This window comes from Sciurus carolinensis, chromosome 9 (genome assembly GCF_902686445.1).
Source record: "Sciurus carolinensis chromosome 9, mSciCar1.2, whole genome shotgun sequence".
Classification (NCBI taxonomy): domain Eukaryota; kingdom Metazoa; phylum Chordata; class Mammalia; order Rodentia; family Sciuridae; genus Sciurus; species Sciurus carolinensis.
Genome location: NC_062221.1, coordinates 21,106,821 through 21,128,759, shown reverse-complemented (window position 1 = coordinate 21,128,759; position 21,939 = coordinate 21,106,821). Strand labels below are relative to the sequence as shown.

General features: G+C 46.4%; 1 protein-coding gene across 2 annotated transcripts in view; it reads left to right on the top strand.

The window, feature by feature from the left end:
- Ephb1 (EPH receptor B1) overlaps window positions 1-21,939 on the top strand; it is a 416,160-nt gene that overhangs the window by 145,110 nt on the left and 249,111 nt on the right. For both annotated transcript variants that reach the window (XM_047563813.1, XM_047563814.1), the window contains exon 3: window positions 11,368-12,049. In XM_047563813.1, coding sequence (XP_047419769.1) covers window positions 11,368-12,049 — 682 coding nt within the window. The remainder of the gene's footprint in view (window positions 1-11,367; window positions 12,050-21,939) is intronic.

Sequence of the window (21,939 nt, the reverse complement as noted above, 5' to 3'; positions counted from 1 at the left end):
GAACCTCTGTGTCCTCCCAGCCCTACACATCTGGGAGGTAAATAAAGCATATTGGGAGGTGAGCTGGTTCTCAAGCCCTCAAGGGAGCCATTGAGCAAAGGCTGCCTTGGTTGGTTGGTGTACTAAATGATAGATCCCTCTGGGCTTGTAGGAGTTTATGCCCCACGGACCTCATTTTACATTTTAATTAGCCTCTAGCTTGTCTAATATCCCAGCTCTTTTGGGCTTAGTCTACTGTCTACACGGGAGCTTCCTCGGTAGAGCCCAGCGTCATTGGCAGAAAAGGCTTGCTGGTGGTGGCTACAGCTCAGCCCTGAGCCATCTGCTGTCCTAAAGGACCTTTGGCCTCCTGTGTGCTTTGTGAAGTTCAGTGCTGTCTGGGCTCCAGAGAACTTTGTATTCAGAGGGACAGCCATCTTCCCTGATTGGGCAGTGATAGCAAAGTCCCATTATGGCCCCCCAAGGCTTGGTGGTAGCAACTGTTTGAAATAACATCTTCCTCACAACAGTTTATGCCCAAATTCAGACTGCAGGATGGGCCCAATGTCTGTGATCTGTGTCCAGTTTTGTCTCCTGTGGTCTAAGCTGATGGTTGACAGTGGTCCAGGGATTGTCTGCTTGAAGGAAGAGAGCTCATGCTGAAGTAGGCCCACAGGAAGGCCCAGAGGAAAAGGGAAGGGGACTGCTGGCTGTCCCTCTGGTTCTGTAGACAATCTGGGTTAGCTACACTGTAGGACAGGAAGTTTGGACACCTAGTCTCTGCGTTCTGCTGACCATAAGGTAGCATCATTTATCTAGGATCAAGATTACTTCCACACCCTGATGACTCAGTAAGAACAATGGCGGTCATAATGATCATGATAATAATTGGTACTTGGGGAATGGTAGTTAGCTGCCAGCACAGGACCAGATGACTTACTTCCTGGTCTTTCAGTCCTTGCCACACCCTACAAGGTAAATAGTATTTTGTAGATGAGGAAATTGATGCTTAGAAAGTCATTTGTGGTCCCAGAGAAGTAACTGGAAGCAGTGAGGGTCCATCTGCCTCCTGGTCATCTCCCCAGCCTCATCTCCTTCCACTTTTCCTCACTCTTGGTGCCTGTGACCTCTCTGATCTCCCATCTTTCTTGGCAATGCACCAGTTTACTCTGGTTCTGCACCCTTGAACCTGGCTGATGGTGCCATCCAGATCTCTGCCAGAGGGTGACCTTCCGTGACCACCCCACTAACCATCTGCCATTCTATCTCTTTACAAGCTCTTTAATAGTATTTAATACTTTGTGACTTCATATGATTTGTTTAGCCTCTGACTTGTCGTATTAGAATATAAGCTTCCCAGGGGCAAGGACTTTTTCTCTTATTCACTGCTGTGTCACCAGCACCTATGATGTGCTTAGAGATGGTAGTGGATGTTCAATTCCTTATTTAAATAACAAATTCAGTGAATGGGGCTTGAAACAGATCAGAATAGCTGGGATCTAGTTAGGCTAACAGAGAGCAAAAGGATTATTTCAATTTTCATCTTAAAGAAAGGTGTCCAGAGGAGCTGGACCTTCCCAGTTGGGCCTTGTAGAAATGGTTTATGGAAATTATGATACAGCATCATGGCAGCCAGTGAGCATTCTGGGTGGGGCGAGACATTGGAGCAGTCCAGGGAGGGGCCAACACTGAAAGATCTTTCTAGAACTCCATGCTTCACGCCTGGAACTCTCTTCTCAGATATAGGGTAGAATCAGTTCAAAATCTCTTAACTTCATTTATAGTGGCTCTTCATGTTTAACAGATAAATATTATTTCTTGATATGAGCTTGCTCATTCATCTCATTCTTCAAAATTGGCTCCAGATGACCTTTGCCTACTTCTGAGTCAGATCCAGCCTTAAAAGATAAAGAATGTGTCAGACTTTCCAGAGGTTGTTCTAGAAGGCTATGTAGATGGATCAGTGCATAGAGCCCATGACAAAGAATTTTGACAGCACACTTTGCACACACACACACACACAAACACACACACAGGCACACAATCAGCCAGATTGCAAATAGTCAATATGCACAATCCAAATGTCAACAGGCAATCTGGGGCACTCCAGAGCAGCAGATCTGCAAGCTCTGACTTTCAATAAGCAAGTCTAACAAACCTAGATCTTAGAGGGACCTCGAGGTGTCTTTCTCATATATCAAAGTCATGGTCTGAAAGCCTGAACAAGTACTCCCTAATGGGTGTCATTGTTTTCTTTATTATGCTTATCTCAAGGACAGGTGGTCTATTTGCATCAATAATAGTGCCCTTTCAAAGGCTGTTAATATTCTGTGGGCTGTGCAAGTCTGATTTGTTTCTCCTTTTTCCAGGGACAGGCTCACCTGGTGGCATCTGCTCAAAATCCTCAGTGAAGGACCAGGGACTGAGGAGGCAGAGAAGTTAAGGAACAGGGAGAGCCTCACTCACTGCTTCAGGCTTCCAGCATCTTTTGAGGACTAGGCACTGGGAGGATGGCCAGGTCCCCAACACAGTCCCAGCCCTATCGGGACAGGTCCACAGGAAAGATGGATTTTTATTTTAGAAAATTCTTAAGGGCAGGAGAGTTAAGGAGAGTGAGCAGGACAATCATTGGGGGTGAAGAGAGAAGTCAATGGGTAGATAGGAAGGGAGGGCTGGATAGAAAAACTGGGGAGACAGGAGATAAAGGATTGGGTGGTTAATCTCCTGCAATGGGGAGCAAAAAGGAGGGAAAGAGAGAGGGCAGAGTCCAGAGTGCTTCTTAGATATTTGGCTTCCCAGATATTTGGGACTGTGTGGTCATGGTGCTGTCCTCCATCAGAGGTCTGTAGAGAACAAGGTGATTCCAGGTTTTTGTCAGGAGTGTCCAGCAGGCAACAGGATACACAAGCCCGAGGCTTTGGAGAGAGTTCAGGTTGGTGAGGTAGGTCATGGTGTGGATAAAACCACCCAGGGTAAAAGCCAGGTGAAATGGAGTGCGAGTGGAGCCCTGAGAAGCCTGTGGATTTCACTGGTCCGGATATTACTGGTTAAAGTGCTGTTGCATAGTTCTAGTGTTGCGAAGCTAAATGGTGAAATTATTTTACTTCTTGAATTGAACTAATAAATTAGTCACAACTTAATTCCCTGTCCTCAAGGAGCTCATATCCTGGTAGCAGAAACCAAAGTCACACACATGAAGCAATTAAAGAATACTTCAAAACAGTGTGTTATCAAATGCTAAATTGTGTGGAATAAACTCAATCATGCTTAAAGCATTCAGAAAGAGTAGCTGAACAATCGCTGGAGAAGTCGTCATGGTGGAAGGAAGACCTGAGCCTCAGTGAAGGAGGGAGCAAAAGAGATCTCAGCCCTGCTGTCAATCAGCTGCCTGACTTTGGATCAGCCGTTGAATCTCTCTGGGCCTCAGTCTGCCCATTTGTCCACAGAGTGTTTTAGTCATCTGCAGAGACTTCCAGCCAGGTCTGCTATTCTCTGCTGTGTCTTGGAGATCAGCGGAATGACAGTGGAGTAGGAGAAGGACACTCGAGTCGGTCAGAGGAGCGGAAATGGGTATGGTCGTCTTGTCCAAGTGTGAGAGGGTGTGATCCTGACTTGGCCTTTGACATCTCTTGTTTTATCTATTGCTACTACTTTATGACCAAACAGCAGGCCAGGGCATTAATTCAGGCTTGAAGTAATGCCAGCCCTAGTGCTCTTGCCATGGTAGTGCAAGAGAGAGGCCAGATAGAACGACTATCGTATAAAGAAGTGGCAGATTGTGATGAACTGGGTGTGTTGGAGATGGAGGGCACTTTTGTCCTGATGACTACCTGACTGGGCACCAGGGAGGAAAATCAGAGAGTCTTGAGATGAGGTCCTGGGCCCAAGATTCTGATTCTGTCTTTGGACCACATTTCAGATACTCCCCGGGTTCTTAGTCTCAGTGACAGGGATACTTCCTTGGTCACCTGTCCCTTCTCTTTGCCTCAGCTTGTGCATCATTTGTTCATCCACCAATAAACTAGATTGAATGAATATTTGACTCTTGGTTTGCAGGGGTAAAGGGGTGAGAAGGACATCCTTGGCACAGGGAATAGGACAAACAGGGGCGTGGCATTGCTGTGGGCATGCTGTTTGTGGGTGACCGAGACCAAGCCGGCATTGTTGGGGTGTTGAGGTGTAGGCTAGGCCAGGTAATAAAATTTTTTTTTCTTTTAAAACTATATTGATGTGTTATTTATATAATAAATATAAATGTACTTAAGTTTACAATTCAATTATTTTAGTTAATTTTTGAAAGTTTACCATCATTACCACAATCTTATTTTAGGAAATTTCCGTCAACCCCAGAAAAGACTCTTCAGGCCCATATTCAGTCATTCCCTATTTCAATCCCCAGCCCCAGGCGAATACTAATATACCTTTTTGTCTGTAGTTTTGCCTTTTATGAACATTTCATGTATTTGGAATCATATAACATGTGGTCTTTTGAGATACCTGGTGTTTTAGTCAGCTTTTGTTGTTGTTGTTGTTGGTTTTGTTGTTGTTGTTGTTGCTGCTGTGATCAGAAGACCCCACAAGAACTTAGAGGAGGAAAAGTTTATTTTGGCTCAGAGTTTCAGAGGTTCAGTCCACAGTTGACCAACTCCATAGCTCTGGGCCTGAGGTGAGGCAGAATATCATGGCAGAAGGGCATGGTACAGGAAAGCTGCTCAGGACATGCCAACCAGGAAGCAGATAGAACGCTGCTCACCAAGGACAAAATATCAACCCCAAAGGCATGCCCCAGTGACCTATCTCCTTCAGCCCCTGCTCCCTACCTGCCTACAGTTACCATCTAGTTAATTCTTCTCAGAGGATTAGGTTACAACTCCTACAGTCCAATCATTTCACCTCTGAAGTTTCTTGCATTGTGTCTCACATGAGCTTTGTGGGGTACACCTCACATCTAAACCATAGCACATTGTTTTAGTCAGCTGTTTCACTGCTGTGATTAAATGATGACCAGCACAATTATAGAGGAGAAAAGACTTATTTGAGGGCTCATGGTTTCAGAGGTCTTAGTCCATAGGAGGCTGACTCCATGTGAGACAGAACATCATGGCGGAAGAGCCTGGCAGAGGGAAGCAGCTCGCATTATCAGGAAGCAGAGAGAGAGAGAGAGAGAGAGAGAGAGAGAGAGAGAGAGACTCCACTCTCCAGATACAAAATATATACCCCATAGCCACGCCCCAATTCCCACCTCTTCCAGCCACACCCTACCTGCCTCTAGTTACCACTCAGTTAATCCCATTAGGGATCAATTCACTGATTAGGTTAAGACTCTCAAAACTCAATCATTTCTCCTCTGAACCTTCTTACATTGTCTCACACCATAACCATAACACACATGGTTTCTTTCCTTCAGTTAGCATAATGTTTTAGAGGATCACCCATTTTCAGTACATGCCAGAACTTCATTCTTTTCAGTTCTAAATAGTATTCCATTGCACAGGCACATATATTGGGTGTGTGTTCACCAGTTCATAGACATTTATGAAGGTCTTTGTTACCGTAATAGAGTCCAGTTGAGAGCTCCAATAAATAGGACCACAGTCAAACTGTCCTGTAGCAAATAGGCTTACCCCACAAATAAATATGTACGACAACGTCCCAGAACTTATTTTGTTTTAGTCAAATTATTTCAAATTCTGAGTCCTCTATTCAGTTGATGGTGAGAATTCCAATCTCAGTTAATGGCTCTTCTTTTCACTATGACTATGTAAAACTCTGGCAGGTCACCCTTGGAGCAGATGTTGAGGAGGCCACTGCACCATCTGCAGACCCATGATCTAAGCTCCCTAGCTTGAGCAACATTCTGGAGGTGATGGTAGCAACAGTAAATGACTCTGTGTTCCTAACTTCAAATACACGAAAATATGTCTGAGGGATTATCTTCTGAATCACTGAATCAAAAAACGTGTGCAGTTGTAATTTTGATAAATAAAATCAAAATTTCCCTACAGGTTGTACAAATTTTCCCTTCATTCAAATATGGATCAGATTTCTCATGGACACCCTCTCCAGCAGTTTATCAAAGTTTTGTTCTCTGACAAAAAAAGTATCAAAACTTGGCTAATTACCATTTTTTGTAATAATGAATAACATTATTCAGCATCTTTTCATATGTATAAGAGCCACATGTTTCTCTATGAGAAGTTTGTTCCTATTTTCATCCATTTTTCTATTTTATTACTGATGTGTAAGTCCTGTTTCCATACTAAGGAAAATGAATGCTTTATCTGTGATAAATTAGACTTTTTTCATTGTTTTTCTTATTTTTTTAATTTGACATTGCTTACGGTTCTTCCGTTAAGCCATTAAAAAATTTGGAAAAAAATTGGTAGAGCTGAATTTATCTATTTATGGTTTCTGAATTCATGTCAGAATTCATATCCAGAAATTGTCTCCATGGTTTCTTTCAGTATTATTATGGTTTCACTTTTAATGTTGAAATCTTTGATTCACTGGGAATTTATTCTGGAGTTAGGTATGAAGTACAGATGAGTTATGCTTTTTCCAGATGGTTACCCCGTTATCACAATTTTTAAAAATGAGTCACCTTGTCTCTACTGATTTGAGTTTTGATCAACATTTTAAATGTTGAGAGAACTACTACATTGACTTCTGAAGGATGTCACTAGTTTGTACTTTCCCCAAAGGCTGGGGCAGCTCTGCCCTTTCCCACTTTCTTACCAAGACATGGAATTTTATCTCTTTAATTTTCTGCCAATCTGATAAGCAAATCATGGTGTTTTGCTGTTATTTTAGTGGGAGGAGATAATTACCGAAAAGATCACAGGAGGGAATTTGTCAAATGCCTCGAAGTGGAGGCTGAGAAGTAGCTACCAAAGGAGACCTTGAGGAAGTGGGTTCTCGGGTGGACGGTGAGAAGACTCCAGGGACTGGAGCCAGCAAGGCTCAGGGGAACAGATATTTGCACCTGAACAGGACCTTGGGCACCTGTGGGGGAGACTACCCCAGTCTGGTAAAACTCCACCTTTTTTCAGGAAGGAGAGGGGAGGAGGTGGAGAAGCAGTATCCTAAGCATCTTGGAAACTCTAATGTTGGGAGGAGAGGGAAGACAGGTGCATGAAATAGTGTTTAGGGGACACACAGCCCCTTAGTCTGGTCTCTTGTCCCCACCTTAGGCTTAGTAGAGAGCTTAGAGTCTCCCCCAAAATATCTTTCTAGTCTCCCTGGGAAGTCCAACTTCCATCACCTCTTCCTGGATGGCTCGGGTGACCTTGAATTGTCTCCCTCATGCACACAAGCTGCTCTCCAGCCCCACTCTACACTGCTTCTCTGATAGCCATACCTGGCTAGAACTGAGTTTTTAAAAGCTGCTGGGATTACTGGTGTGCACCACCTGTAATCGCGGCAGCTCAGGAAGCTGAGGCAGGATGATCACAAGTTTTGGACCAGCCTCGGCAACTTTGAGAGGCCCTTTGCAACTCAGTGAGACCCTGTCTCAAAATAAAAAAAACAGAAAAGCACTGGGAAAGTTGCTCAGTGGTTAAGCACCCCAGGGTTCAATTCCTAGTACCAAAATAAGTCAATGTAAACTCAGTTCTTATCACCTGTGTTTTTCATCTCTAAACCTCGTCAGTGACACCTCTAGTCACACTCAGATTGAAATCCAAAATTCTCAATCAAATCTGCCTTTCCCTCAATCTTATTCCTACTACTTCCAGCCTTTTATGACTTTTCTGTCCTACAGGCTTCATTCCTCAATGGCACCAGGTTACCTCTCCCCACCACAGGGCCTTTGCACTTGTGCGTCCTGGGCCCAGACGCTCAGTTCCCAGCAGACACATCCCGGCTCCATCCATCTTCTCCCAGCTTGGAGGGGCTTCCCTGACATTCTTCTGCATATCAGGTGTATCCCCTTTCTTGGCAACCCATAGTTTTCCCTTATAGCAGTTAGTTCGATTGTAGTTATTTAGTTATTTTCATCATCATTTACTAATTTCTGTTCCTTTCACTAGATTATAAGCTTCATATTGCTGTATCCCCAGTGGCTAATGGAGCGCCTGGCATCAAACTGGTATTTAGTCAATATTTTTTCCTTGATGAATGAGTGAGGTATAACTAACTATGAAGCAAGGAGGGGGATTCCAAGTGTCATAAACAATGATGTTTGTCTCTCCCTGCTGGGAATGCCACCCCACCCTCATCTCCATTAACCAAAATCTTCTCTTTTAAAATCTTAGGTCCCCATTCTAATTGCTACCTGCTCTCGAAAGCATTTGTCCCTCCTCTAGCCCACTCTGATGGCTTCTGTCGCCAGTCCCCGTAGCACCCGCTGACAGAAGAATAATGGAAAGAAATTAGTGTGGGACTCCATCGTGGCTTTTCCCCAAACAACAGGGAGCTATTTTCCTTTTCTCTCAATTTCTTTCTACTCTTTCCCTTTGAATATACAGCTCTATTCCCTCTAATTTGCTTTGATCGCTCCCTTGGGAGCTGTCAGGGAATCAATTAGATCTGTAGAATTTTACAACTCGAGGTCACCCAGTATGATTCCTCATTTTACAGATGAGAAAACTGAGGCCTAGAGAGGTTAATGTTTAAGACAATTACCTCTGATGGGTCTTATAATACTAATCAGTGTCATTTTCTAAGATAAATGTTCTCAATATCCCAGCTCCATGAGAGTGCAAATCCTCCTTCTGTTTACTTAAAGACCTATTGGCAGTGATGGTCTCTGTGCTCAGGTGAGCCTGGTGCGTGGGCTTCCCATCCTGCTACCATAGCAAAGCCGTATTAGTCTTGGGTGGGCTGAAGACTCCAGTTGTGTCCAGCCTCCATCCTAGATGGGGCCACATACTTCAGCTATGCATCGACCAAGTGACCCACATTTATACTGATACCTGCTGAAATAACGGATCGTGAGACCTGCCGTGTTTAAACAATTGCAGAACAGTAAAAGAAAGATCTCCTTCCCTCGACCGTCATGTAAAGTTACCTGGGAAAGGGAGGGAGGTCTGAAAACTTAATCTGAAATGCTGTCAGCAACTTCCTCTACCTAATGTATTTGCTTTCTGGCTCCAAAAACCAAGCAAGCAGAACGTAACTTTAACAAACACACATTTAAATAGAACCTAATACAGTCTTCCAGAAAGAAGAAAAAGTGGTTTCTCTACATCAAGAGAATCAATAAGAAATTAAGCAAAGTCCAGGTGAGATTTGACAGTGGGAATTTATAGTCCGCATGAACTGTGCAGTAGTAGAACCGCACTCTGCTGGTGGCCCTGTCACTGGGTCTGGGAACAGGCACGTCCACCTGCTTATGCCACACCCTGCTCAGGGATTGTGATAGGATGCAGCAGGTCGATGACGTGCCACAGCCCTTGGGGGCTCACCAACCCCTGGGGGAGATGCCCCAGCACCGTAGAGAAGGAGAAGGGTGGGTGCCGAGATGGGGAATCCAGTCCAGCCTGGGGAACAAGAACTGGTAGCAACAGAAAGACCTGGAAAACAACAGGCATCCCACATAGAAGGTGCTGCGTGAGAACACGCTTAGAGGTGGGAGACACTCGTGGGTTTGCAAAGTGAAAGTATGGCTCTCTAGAAGTAAAACGGAGCTGGGAGAAGTGCTGGGAGGTCATAAAGGGTGGCTGGGAATCAAGTGATCGATGGGGTGCTGGGTGCTTTGTGGAGGGAATGAGACTTTATCTTGGACAGTGAGTCAGGATAGCCTTTTTGTCCCCAGACTTGCACAAGGATCTTGGAAGGAGCTGACTCAGGACTTTCGGCTGGGGAGAAAGCTGGCACTCCTAAAGGGTTGGGAGGTGCTTGGGGCCAGCAGGATCCCAGGTAGACTGCAGCCAGCTGCCTCATTCTGGCCATGAGAGAGGTCATTTTATAGGCCTGGATGTGCAGGGTCACCCCATTGCCCATCCCCCCTTCACACTTTGCCTGGTCTTTCTGATGCCCTGGCACAGTTTGAAGAGTGGTCTTGCCTCCATCCTCCTGCCTCCATAGGGGCCTTAACCCCTGTGAGAAGCAGTTGCAGGATATTTCCTGCACACATAATTGGCTTTTAGCTGCTAATGGAGAAATTTCAATTTATATATTTAAACTCCACACCATGAGCAATTATCAGCACAATATTTAAAGAAATGGATATGTTCTGTTTACCTTGATCACAGTTGCCAAATAGTCAAGGATCCTAACCTGCCTTCTCTTTGCACTTTAGTAAGTTTAATTTTTTTCTCTCCCCTATTTATTTTAGGCAGACGGAAGAGGACTTTAATTTTGTTCCTGAGAGTAGACTCAGTTCTTGAGATCAGAGCCCTGAGAGCTTCTAGAAATGAACAGGATGGCCATTTCCTCCACCTCTTCCCTTATAACACGCAGAAGAAAGAATGACCCAGAAGCTCTTTTTTTGATGCCTGCTATTGAAATAATTTTCTAGAAGTTCTTAGTCTGTGCAAAACCCTACACTCTAGGTCCTTACCTCTACACCTCCTCTTATAGCCACACCACCATGGGGGAATTGCATGATATTTTTCACCCATAAATTAGACATAATAATACCTAGTTGTTGGGAATATTGACAGACATTATCTAATAAATGTGTTGTTTCACCCTCTTCTTCCAATCTATAGGACTGCTAAGAATAGGAGCTCTCTTTTTCAATGGGAATCATGGCTCTCCCTTAGAAAGAAATTTCCATTACTCCCTGAGTAATATCCTCCAACATTCTTCTCTTTAAACCTTTGCTTGAAATTTGCACATAATAGAGCTTAATTTGTTTTATTGAAGATCTCTTTTAGCAATCCCCACAAGGTTTTATAGTCTAACTCTTTCAAAGATAGTAAGGTCATAAAACAAAAGTTTATGAGAATCTGAGTTTATTGAGAAACACTGGAAAGCTTTATATTCATGTGCTTTTCAGGGATATAAAGGAGATTCACCACAATAGAGAAATCAGGTTCAGAGATGGAGATTTCCAATGAGGGGTGTCATGTCATTGGACCACTAATTCATAGAGGCTGTGGCAGTGAGGAAGAAAGTCCTTCCATCACTCAGGGCTGAGAGCTGCAGGTTTTCCCCATTGATGTCATAAGCCATAGTCATAGCTTGAGAATTATGGTACAGATGAGGACATGTTTTCTAGAATAAAATCTGTTCTCTCTTTGTATGGGGGGCAAAGAACTATGACATCTGCTCACAAGGAGATGTCAAAAATGAAGTGGAAGTTGGATGTGTTCACTTCCCAAGCAAGAAGTAGGACTGGTGAGCTCTTAAGGCCCTTCCAGATCCAGGATTCTCCTCTGTTCTGCCTTGTTTTGTCTTCTCACTCTCTATTTTCTGTTCTTGCATGTGGACTCCTTGGCCCAGTGGGAAGAAGTCAGTGGCTACGATGAAAACCTGAACACCATCCGTACCTACCAGGTGTGCAATGTCTTCGAGCCCAACCAGAACAACTGGCTGCTCACCACCTTCATCAACCGGCGGGGGGCCCATCGCATCTACACAGAGATGCGCTTCACTGTGAGAGACTGCAGCAGCCTCCCCAATGTCCCAGGCTCCTGCAAGGAGACCTTCAACTTGTACTATTATGAGACTGACTCTGTCATTGCCACCAAGAAGTCGGCCTTCTGGTCTGAAGCTCCCTACCTCAAAGTGGACACCATAGCTGCAGATGAGAGCTTCTCCCAGGTGGACTTTGGGGGAAGGTTGATGAAGGTCAACACGGAAGTCAGGAGCTTTGGGCCTCTTACTCGGAATGGTTTTTACCTCGCTTTCCAGGATTATGGAGCCTGTATGTCTCTCCTTTCTGTCCGTGTCTTCTTCAAAAAGTGTCCCAGCATTGTTCAAAACTTTGCAGTGTTCCCAGAAACCATGACAGGCGCTGAGAGCACATCTCTGGTGATTGCTCGGGGCACATGCATACCCAATGCAGAGGAAGTGGACGTGCCCATCAAACTCTACTGCAACGGGGACGGGGAGTGGATGGTGCCCATTGGGCGCTGCACCTGCAAGCCTGGCTATGAGCCCGAGAACAGCGTGGCCTGCAAGGGTAAGCCCTGGGAGGCCCGAGGGCCTTGCTTCCTGCCTGCCTGGGGAGGGCCAAGTTTGTAAGATTTCCCTACTCTACCTCTGGGTCATCCAGGAGCAGAAAGTGCCTGTGGCTTATCATAACACTCTGAAGAACCTCAATCTCCAGTGCTAGACCTGATGATTTTCCAATTGTTTCCAGATTATCTGTATTCATGCTTGGAGGGAGAGATGGAGACAATTCTGAAGAGTGGAAAATAATTTAATAATCACTAATTTATATTTAATTTGGAAACACACACATTCTTTCTCTCTCTCTCTCTCTCTCTCTCTCTCTCTCTCTCTCTCTCTCTCTCTCCCCCTCCCTCCCTCCCTCCCTCCCTTTTTCTGTCATCCCCAGCACCCACACATAATTTCACACACCCCTCTGCATTCTGCATCTAGCCCAAGCTATGTGGCATGGAGTATTTGGGTTGTCATGGACAATTCACTCAAGGGTAATTGAGGAGTGACTGAATTTGGAAAATATTTTAGTTCATTTCAGTCCAGCTCCCACAGCATTGAACTTGGTATTGAACCCATGCAGCTCATTAACTCAAAGCCCTCTGGCTTGGCTGTCTTCCTCCTGGGGCTCAATGCCAGGCCCTGGAAGGAGATGAAGCTAATGGAATGGGAGTAGGAGTGTATCGTGTGTGGTATTACCTTTTGCTTCTGAATGACACAGTGATGCCGACTTTGCAGTTTGGGTGTGTGAGGCTATCCTGTGCTCACATGGGTGCTTCTCAGCTCTAGAGAGCCCAAGACCACTTGGGGCAAGACATAGCCTGAACTGGTGCAAGGCTCGGTCTGCTCTTGGGGTGAATGGAAGGGTCTGGAGGCCCACAGCTTATGTCTTACTTAAGTCATGGAAGCTGAACATGGGGGATTCCAGAGCTGGGGAGAAGACTTGTTTCTGTTATGAAATTTTGCTTGCTTGTGACCATCGGAGGGACTGATGTTTTTAAGAGGAAGACTTTCCAGCACCTTTCCCCGAATAGTCACTAGGATCGACCCTGTCCCTTAGAGTTTGGGGGCTGTAGATGGCCCCTTCTTCTCCTTCCTGAGCCTCCTGACACCTGTTCTCCCTATTGTCACCACCACCTTGCTTGAACACCATCTCAGCCATGCCTTCTTCCTCCCTGTCACCTCCCTCCCCAAGCTCCTGTCCGTCAAGTGCCCAGCACAGAACTGCTAATGCCCATCAGCACTGCCACCCCATGGACTCAGCTAATTGCCTGGGCTGGGGCCGCACACAGCCTTTCTGAAGCCTGCTGAGAGTGCAGAGCTGTGCCTTTGTGTCTTTATTGGATTTTTTGGTTCTGGTACCCGTGATGGATGGTGTGGAAACAGAGGGGAGAGAGCGCCAGATCCAGTGATGAATCACCGTAGACAGTTTTAAAACCAGCCGGGTCTGGTCCCACAGTGCTCTTCTTTGTCCCATTGGTTGGGGGTGGGGTGAGGGGTGCCCTCTCTGACATTCTTTGGGGTCCGAGTGGGGACCAAGACACCAGGCTGAGTTCTTAAAGGCGCAGGTGCAGCTGCTGCCTGGCACGCTTGCGACAGTACATGGGTGACTTCTCTGGGCTTCAAAGGGCTGCCACCCTGCACTCACTGGCTGGGCCTCTCATTTTTCTCATTATTTCCTGAGCAGAACGGCAGGAACCGGAGCAAGCATTGATTGGTTCTGATTTAATTGGGACTCTGGGAACAAGCTCTCATTTCTTTGGGCTAATTGGAACGTTACTCTTTTGGGGGGTTCTGCTGTCCATACTGCTTGTCAGTCACCTCCTGTGGTTGTCCTGGGAGGGCCTGTGGGGACAAATATGTAAATCCATGTTGTTTCTTTCCATCCTTCCCTGCCCCAACTCTCTCTTGGGTTTTGGTGGCTGTTGTTAATCTCGAGCTAGGATGAACCTGGCTTGACTTTGCACAATCTGCTTATTGCAAACTCGCTGGAGGCTGGAAGGAATGGGGAGCCCCAGGAGCTTTGCCATTTCAGAGGCATAGACTACATTTTGGTGGCACTTGTGAGAATGGAGAGTGGCAAGTCAGGTGACATCATGATTCTGGCCCTGCAGGCGGATGAGCTCAGTGCCCTGGGAGAGGAGAAAAGCCCTCTCTCCCGCTGTCTCAAGAACTTAAGCTGCATCTTCTGAATTCTTTGCCCTTGACTGTTGGTATCTGGACCCTGATGACTGCACCAGACCTCTCTGCTCAGAACTCACAGAAGGCTGCTCCAGGGAGAGGAAGGACCCTCATGAGAGGAGTCTGCACCCTTTAATGGGGGTTGGACAGTGTATGTGGAGGACCTGGTGACTGGTCTCCATGTTTTCAGAGAAGGCTCTGCAGCTATTTTGTGTGTGCCTGCTGTGCTGCAGGTGGCACAGGAGCTCTTCAAAGTAGTCTTGGGTGACCGTATAGACGGCAAGTCCTCAGGAGGCTAGGAGCAAGGAGAAGGGTAGATGCCAGAGACTTCAGGTGAGAACTAGTAAATGTCCAACAGCTCCTCTCTCCCAGTACAACGTGAGAATTGATGTTCCCTGAGCCTGGCTGGTTGAAGCCTGGGTAGTTCTGTAATTCACACGGTTGTGTCAATCGGATACATTTTCTTCTCTGGTATTTGCATCTGGGACTTCACACATGTCAAATTTACAGAACGAATACTCTTTGTTTCTGGTTGCATGTTATTTGCTGGGAGGACAGACGATCATGATGGGCAAGGAACCATATTCTCTGGCTTTCACTTTCCATCTGCTAAACCCATGAATCTGTCAAATTCATGGTGACCAGTCGCTGGGTTGTGCAGAGGCACCTGGAGACCAATTAGGCAGCCCAGCCAGTGAAGAGCAATCCTGGCCTGGAGCTGTTCCTGTCACTGGGAGGGAGAATGTGAGAAGAGGGGTGGGAGGGTGAGCAGAAGGGGCCTGGGGGAGATTTTGTGTGTTAGCATGTGGTTCACACACTTCCTAGAGGGCTCTGTGGCCTAAAGCCTGTTTCTGAGTCTCCCTTTCCACATACACAGGCAGAACCCATCAGGCAGAATCACATGGTCCTGTTGACCCCACCAGTGACTCTGACCTTATCATGTGTCTCTTTCCTTTGTCTCTAAGAATCGTTAATTACTAGGAAATTGGCTCATCTACCCCCAACTTCAAGTACTGTGCTATGGTCTAGTGAGTTAATGAGAAACCTCAGCTTTGTCCTTACCTCCAACCACCCACCCCCATGCTGAGGTTGGTAACCAAGTTGATTCTCTGTGTGGGTCCCAAATAGTCTAGCTCTTTTGTGCCAGGCAGGCCAAAGATGGGTGCTCAGCAAGCCTTCTCTGTGCTGTGGAGCTTACTATATTGCACCAGCTGAGGTGGCTCTGTGAAGGGGTAGTGGGGCAGGACTGACTGGTTATAGGGAACCTGCCTGTGGCAGACTCCTTGTCTGCGTCCTAGAAGCTTGGACTGCACAGTCCCATCTGGGGTCCTGCAGATACCCCCTGGAGCAGCATACCTGTGGGGCTGGATACCTTCACTCCTAAGTGCTCCCTCAAGTCCTGACCTTCCTTTCTGAAATATAGTCCCTGGAACTTCTAGAAGAGCTGCCTCTTAGTCCGCCTCTTCAGTCAGAATGGGACTCAGAAAATGGCAATGTGCACAACCTTCCCTGTCCCTGTTTTGCCTCTGTCCCTGTCCCTCTCCCAGTTTGGCTTTCCCTTGCCACTGTAGAGAACACTCCATGACCTGTGGGGTCCAGAGAATACTTGTAACCTGAGTAGGGTCTGGGTACTGTAAGAGGACCACACAAGGTGACCCTGAGAAAAGGCCAGAGTATAGACTTGGTGCCCCAGCTCATAGGAAGCCCAAGGAGGGTTTTGGGGTAGAAGAAAGAGAGGGTTAAAAGCGGGAGTAGGTGCACAGGAGTTACCAGAGAGCAGCTTTCCTTGTAGCTGGCTATCAGCATCCGGGTCATTTGGTACCCAAATCCCCAGGAGTGCCACTGCTCCTCTCAGGGACATGAGCAGATTTGCTGGACCCTCATTGTATGCAAGTCAGAGGTGGAGCTGAGAATGCATGTTTCATAATCGGGGATCCACGTGGCTCTTTTAGGGGGGTCACAGGTCAGCCATGACCATTCCAACCTTGGACATCGGCAGGGCCTTCACAGCTCCTGCAGAAGATGCTCTCCACGATCTGTCTAGCTGCTCCGAGGCTCCTGCACTCCTCACCATCTGCTGCAGCTGTGACTTCAATCTGTCAACCCCACCAACATGGCCTTGGAAGTGTCTCTCCCCATGCCACACACTTCTTAGCCATCTCCCTGGAGGTCTCCTTTCCTTCCATGGTCGCTTCTTCACTCCTCCCTCCTCGTCAAGTGGGGACTTTTTTCTTGGTAATTTTCCACCTACACGTAAATTCCTTCATGCCTGGAAACCCAAGGGACATTTTGAACCTTTCAACAGTTTCGGCGCCTTTGTCAACTTGAGCAACTGAGATGAGCCACTTTATAAGCCTGGGGGAGTTGAGACAAAAAAGTCAGCAGGATTCGAAGGTGGAGAACAACGTGTCTAATTTAGCTTCTCTTGGAAAAAGAGGTTTCCTGGGCCTATTTCTATCTCCCTTAGGGTTGCTGGGTCCAGATGTGGGATCCCTCCTCCTTATCCTGAGGTACCAGAAGAGAAGGTGGGATCCTGAGGGAGTAGGCATATATGTGTGTGTGTGCATACCTGAGTCAGGCCACCGTGCTGCCACATCCAAGGGTGTCAAGGGGCCCTACTGCTCTCACACTTGGCTGCTGAGTGAAAGTCCACAACCCAGACAGCCTCCCTTCAAACCCCAAGGAAGCCAGCTCTTCTCAGGGACAGGGGAGGCCAGGGTCATTAACACTGCAGCCCTGTAAGATGAGCTTCATAATAGGATTTCCCAATAGATTTCATAATTTAGAAACTCTCAGGGCCTCCTCTGCTCCCTGCAGTGGTCCACCCAGCATCCTCCAGAGAGGAATCAGATGTAATTGGCTGGATGTAATGGGCTGTGACACTGGCATAAGCAATAGCAAATGGTGCTGGAAGGATCTGGAAGGATGCCTTTCTGCAGCCTGGACTCCAGCATGCTGAGATCTGAGGGTGGCAGAGGATGACAGGGTGGTTGAGGGGTGGAATCCTCATATGTTCTGCACTGTGCCTTCTGCCTTTGAAAAACCTGTATCCCACTGGGGTTGACCAAGCAATTGCAATTCTTCCAGGTCAGTGCTAGAGCTGCTGAGAATCACGTGACAATGTGTGAGAGTGGTCCTAGGTGGAAGTCCACATTTTGCCTCAGTCTTGGTCATCCATGACTTAATAAAGATGTATTACAATGTGGGTAGTGGAAACACAACTGGGTCAGGGGTTTGGCAGAGACCCAGTCTGCCATTTATTTTACCATCATCTGCCCATGAAATTCTAAGGGGTCTGTGTTGTGGTTTGGACATGAAGTGTCCCCTGAAATGCTCATATGTTAGGCAATGCAGGAATGTTCAGAGGTGAAAAAATTGGATTCTGAAGCTGGAACCACATCAGTGGATTAATCCATTGACGGAGTGATTGTTTGAATGGACTATTGGGTGGTAACTGTAGAAAGATGGAGCATGACTGAGGGTGTGGCTTTGGACTGTATCTTGTCTATGGCTCCTTTCTTCTCATCTCTGCTTCCCAGCTGCCGTGATCTGACAGCTTTCCTCCAACCACTTCTTTCTACCATGATGCTTTACCCTCACCTCAGGTGTACAGTGATGGAGTCAGCCAAAGTAAACATTTCCTTCTCTCAGTTATTCTTGTCAGGTATTTTGGTCACAGTGAGGAAAAGTTGACTAACAATCTGACACTGCCCAAGAATGTGGGGTGGGATCTATTCTGGCCATCTCATTTGACAATAGAGGGGGGCTGGCCAGCTTGCATTTCTGGGTACCAGTGAAGAGCACTCTGGTTAATGTCAGAACTGAGATTAGAACTCGGGTCTGGAGAGGCCACTGTCTGCCTTTGCTTCTGAGACTGAATTTGTTTTGAATCAACCATCCTTAAAAATATTGTGTGTGTTTTCAGGAGTATTAAAATTCTCTCAGTTGGACTTTCATGAATACTCTTTTGTGTCTGTGGTGTCCCTTGCTTTTATTGAGGTCCCTATGGCTCCATGGAACCATGCTCTTTGCTGTCACTTTCCTTCACTGTGCATCTGCACAAGGACTCCACGTTGGCTGTCATGGTTTTCTTAGCCTGTCTGGGAGCAGGGTTTTCTTTCCAGAGAGCTCTGCATGTTAACTACTTACACACCATCAGGTCATGCACAGCATATGAAGTGTAACCCAGCTCCAGGCTTTGTGTTATACAAAAAGGGCTCAGGGCAGGTAAGTGGGGCCTGGGTCCACACCAAGGATTCCTATCTTGGTCTACATTCTAACCTAGTCCAGCTGTAGCCAGACCTTCATGCTGCTAAAACAGAATACTACTTACTGAGTGATTTATAAAGGGCAGAAAATGACTTCTCATCGTTCTGGAGGCTGAAAGTCCAAGATCAAGGCTTAGGCAGGTTTAGTTATATAGTGAGGGTTGCGTCCTCTGGAAGGGAAGAACACTGTGTTTTCCCTTACCAGAACAGCATGCTCTCTGAATATTATGAATCTTCTTTCATAAGGGCCTCCAGGGGCTGGAGGTGTAGCTTAGTGGCAGACCAAGCACTTAGCATGCATGAGGCCTTGGGTTCAATTCCCAGCACCCCCAAAATTATAAATTAGATATAAGGTTATTGATCTATGCAAAAGGTAGGAGATCCCATGGTCTGATCACCTCTTTCAGGCTGCATCTCCTAATACCGTCACATTGGCTGCACCTGAACTTCAGAGGGCGCACGTCCAACTAAAACATTCACCCTGTGCTTCTGTCCCCATCTCCCTCTGGAAGCTCCTGAGCAGTTCTTTACTGTAGAACATGAGCACACACGTTGGCACAAACTTGCTCACATGGGGGTGGGGTGGGATGACTGCTTTTCAGTGTGAAGTATGGAGATGAAAAATCATACTGAATCCAAGTTGTACTGGGAACTTTTGGTTCTGGCCCCAGGGAGCTTTGGTAGTCTGAGGTCTGTTTTTCCTGCCTTTGGCCATTGACAACTGTGTTGACAGAGCCCTAATTCCCCTGGGTCTCAGGTCTTCCTCAATGCAGAGAGTTGAAGAAGACTGGAAAGAATCATTCTAGGGCTGTTGCAAATAGAGAAGAAATGTGTCCTAAACACTGGAAAACCAAGAGGGCAAGCCTCACTTTGCTAACAAGTCTTTGACAGAGGCATTGAGAGAGAGAAAGGAAAGCTTGGCCTTTCCCTGGGGAAAGGCCTGTATAAAATCCCATCCGCACTCTTCTTGCAGATGAGTCAAGAGACTTGAGTGCCAGTTACTGGTAAGTCAGTTGGATCCCCAACTTTATTTCAAGGGCCAGTTAATGATACAGGTTAGGCAGTTCCTTGGAAGATGTTAAGTTTTACACAGAAAATTATCCAGGGCCTGCTTAGGTTGATGAGAAGGAGGCACTAAATTCAGGGCCAAGTCCAACCTTTTCTAATGAAAAGAAAGGAATGGACAAGAAACCTAGCCTTTGGGTTTCGGGCTGACCTGTCCTGCAGCACACGCCCTCCTAGTCAGGTGGAGTCTCCTGGAGGACCTTAGGGTATGGTCCTTGGGACTTGTTCGATTGCCTTGCAGCCTCAGCAGTTCTGGCTCAGTCCACTTGTGCTCCATTCTTGAGGTCAAGTGGGTTTGGTGATCCCCGAGGTCATTTTTTTCAGGTACTTATGGGGCACCTATGGGCACTGGGCCCTTACACTTTCATTCTCAGATTCAACAATTTTACTACCAAGAATCTTCTGCATTATTCACTCTTAGGAAATTCTTGCAATGTCCAGAGGGTGCTGGGGCCACAAATAATTGTTGGTCTGGAGAACTGGTGTGTTAGTCAGCTGTTTTAGTCATTTAACCAAAGTACCTGACAAGAACAACTTAGAGGAGGAAAAGTTTATATGGGCTCATGGTGTCAGAGGTTCAGTCCGAAGTTGACTGAGTCCATCACTCTGGGCTCCAGTGAGGCAGACATTATGGTGGAAGGTGGAAGGGTGTGGCAGAGGAAAACTGCTTAGCTTATGGCTTCCAGGAAGTGGGAGAGAGAGAGAGAGAGAGAGAGAGAGAGAGAGAGAGAGAGAGAGAGAAACCTCCAGCCTGGGACACCTCCAACCATGGTCCCCATCTGCCTACAGTTACCACCCAGCAGTCCATTCAAATTATTAATCCATCTAGTGGATCAATCCACAGATTTGGTTATGGACCTCATAATCTAATCCTTTCTCCTCTGAACATTCATGCATTAACACATTCCTGCAATTACCATATTTTGTTATTAAAATATTTTGAACATAAAATGTATATGAAAAATAGGTTTCCTTGCACTCTAGTCCTTACCAGAGTGTCACTGATACAGTTTCTAATATCCTCTTGCCAAGAGGGTCCATGTGTTTGCTTTCTCAGAATACAGACACGTCCTTATTCCACCTGCATAGGGACAAATCACAGGGGGGTTTGCTCCTGGTTTCCCCGGCCCTCTTCCCGCCTAACAATGCAAGCCCCTAGGGGTTTAGTTGTGTTGTATATAGTTATGCCTCATTCTCTCCTAGAATTATTTGATTGCCCTTATTTTTTTTGTATTTAACTGACCCTTCATTTATATACATTTGGGTTGTTTCCTGTGTTTTACTATTTCTGAAAACTGTTGTAGCAAACATCCTTATGCATTCATCATTGAACCTATATGTGAGTATACCTGTGAGACAAATGCATTAATTAATTTACTCAATGAATATGTATTGGAGACTTTCTATGTGCCAAGCACATTTCCAAAAGCTAAGAATGCAGCAAACTCTCTGAAATAAAATTGCTGAATCAGAGTATATCAATTTTTAATTTTGATAGACAGTCCCAAATTATCATCCCCCCCCAAGGTGTTTTGTACCCTTTTTGCTCCGACCAGCAGTATGCAAGAGTCCTTATTCTCCATACCGTTGCCAACATGATAAAATATCAATCATTTTTATCTTTGCCCATCTGATGGATGAAAAATGGTATCACGCATAGTTTCAATTTGCATTTGTCTTGCTGTGAGGGACTTTGAACATCGTAAAGTTCCATAAATTGTCCTATTCAGGAGCCGGGACTCCGCTTCCTGCTCGAATGCAGCACGAAGCCGGCTGTATTTGCATGCTGTGTAGTCTTTGGTCTGTCCCCTCCTGGCATGGTCTCCTTCTCTCTCCTCTGTCCCGTCCCTCTTGCCCTGCACACATCCTGTAGTGCTCCCTACAGCACCTTGAAGCACATCTCTTGCCATCTCTAGCATGGTGACATTTTGACAGTGCCTCACAGCTCTTTTGTGGTTGGTGAACCATCTGCAGATGGGACAGAGGTGCAGGAGCCTGATGCTCGAGGACCATGCCATGCTTGTGGTCCAGGCTCAGGAAAGCTGACCAAGTCTGGTCTGATAGACAACATGCTTCCTTTTCCTCTGCGTCCCTGCCTGCCTCTGGCCCATGCTGGGCTTGCCTGCTGTGCACATGCTTCTCTCCGCTCTCACGTTTCGACCCAGTCCTTCCACACGTTCCCCTGCTGTTGAAACCCCAGGCCCTGCCACCACCCACGAGTACTGTCTGAGTCCTGGGCTGCAGCTCTCTGCTGCCACGGGCCTCTTTTTTCGGTTTGGGCCCTTCATTTCGGCAGTGGCTCTTTCTCTATGGAACCACGGACTTCCTGTCTCTCTCATGCCTCAGTCTCCCTCTCCTCTCCCCTCCCTTCTTCTCTCTTCTGATGTTCCTTCCT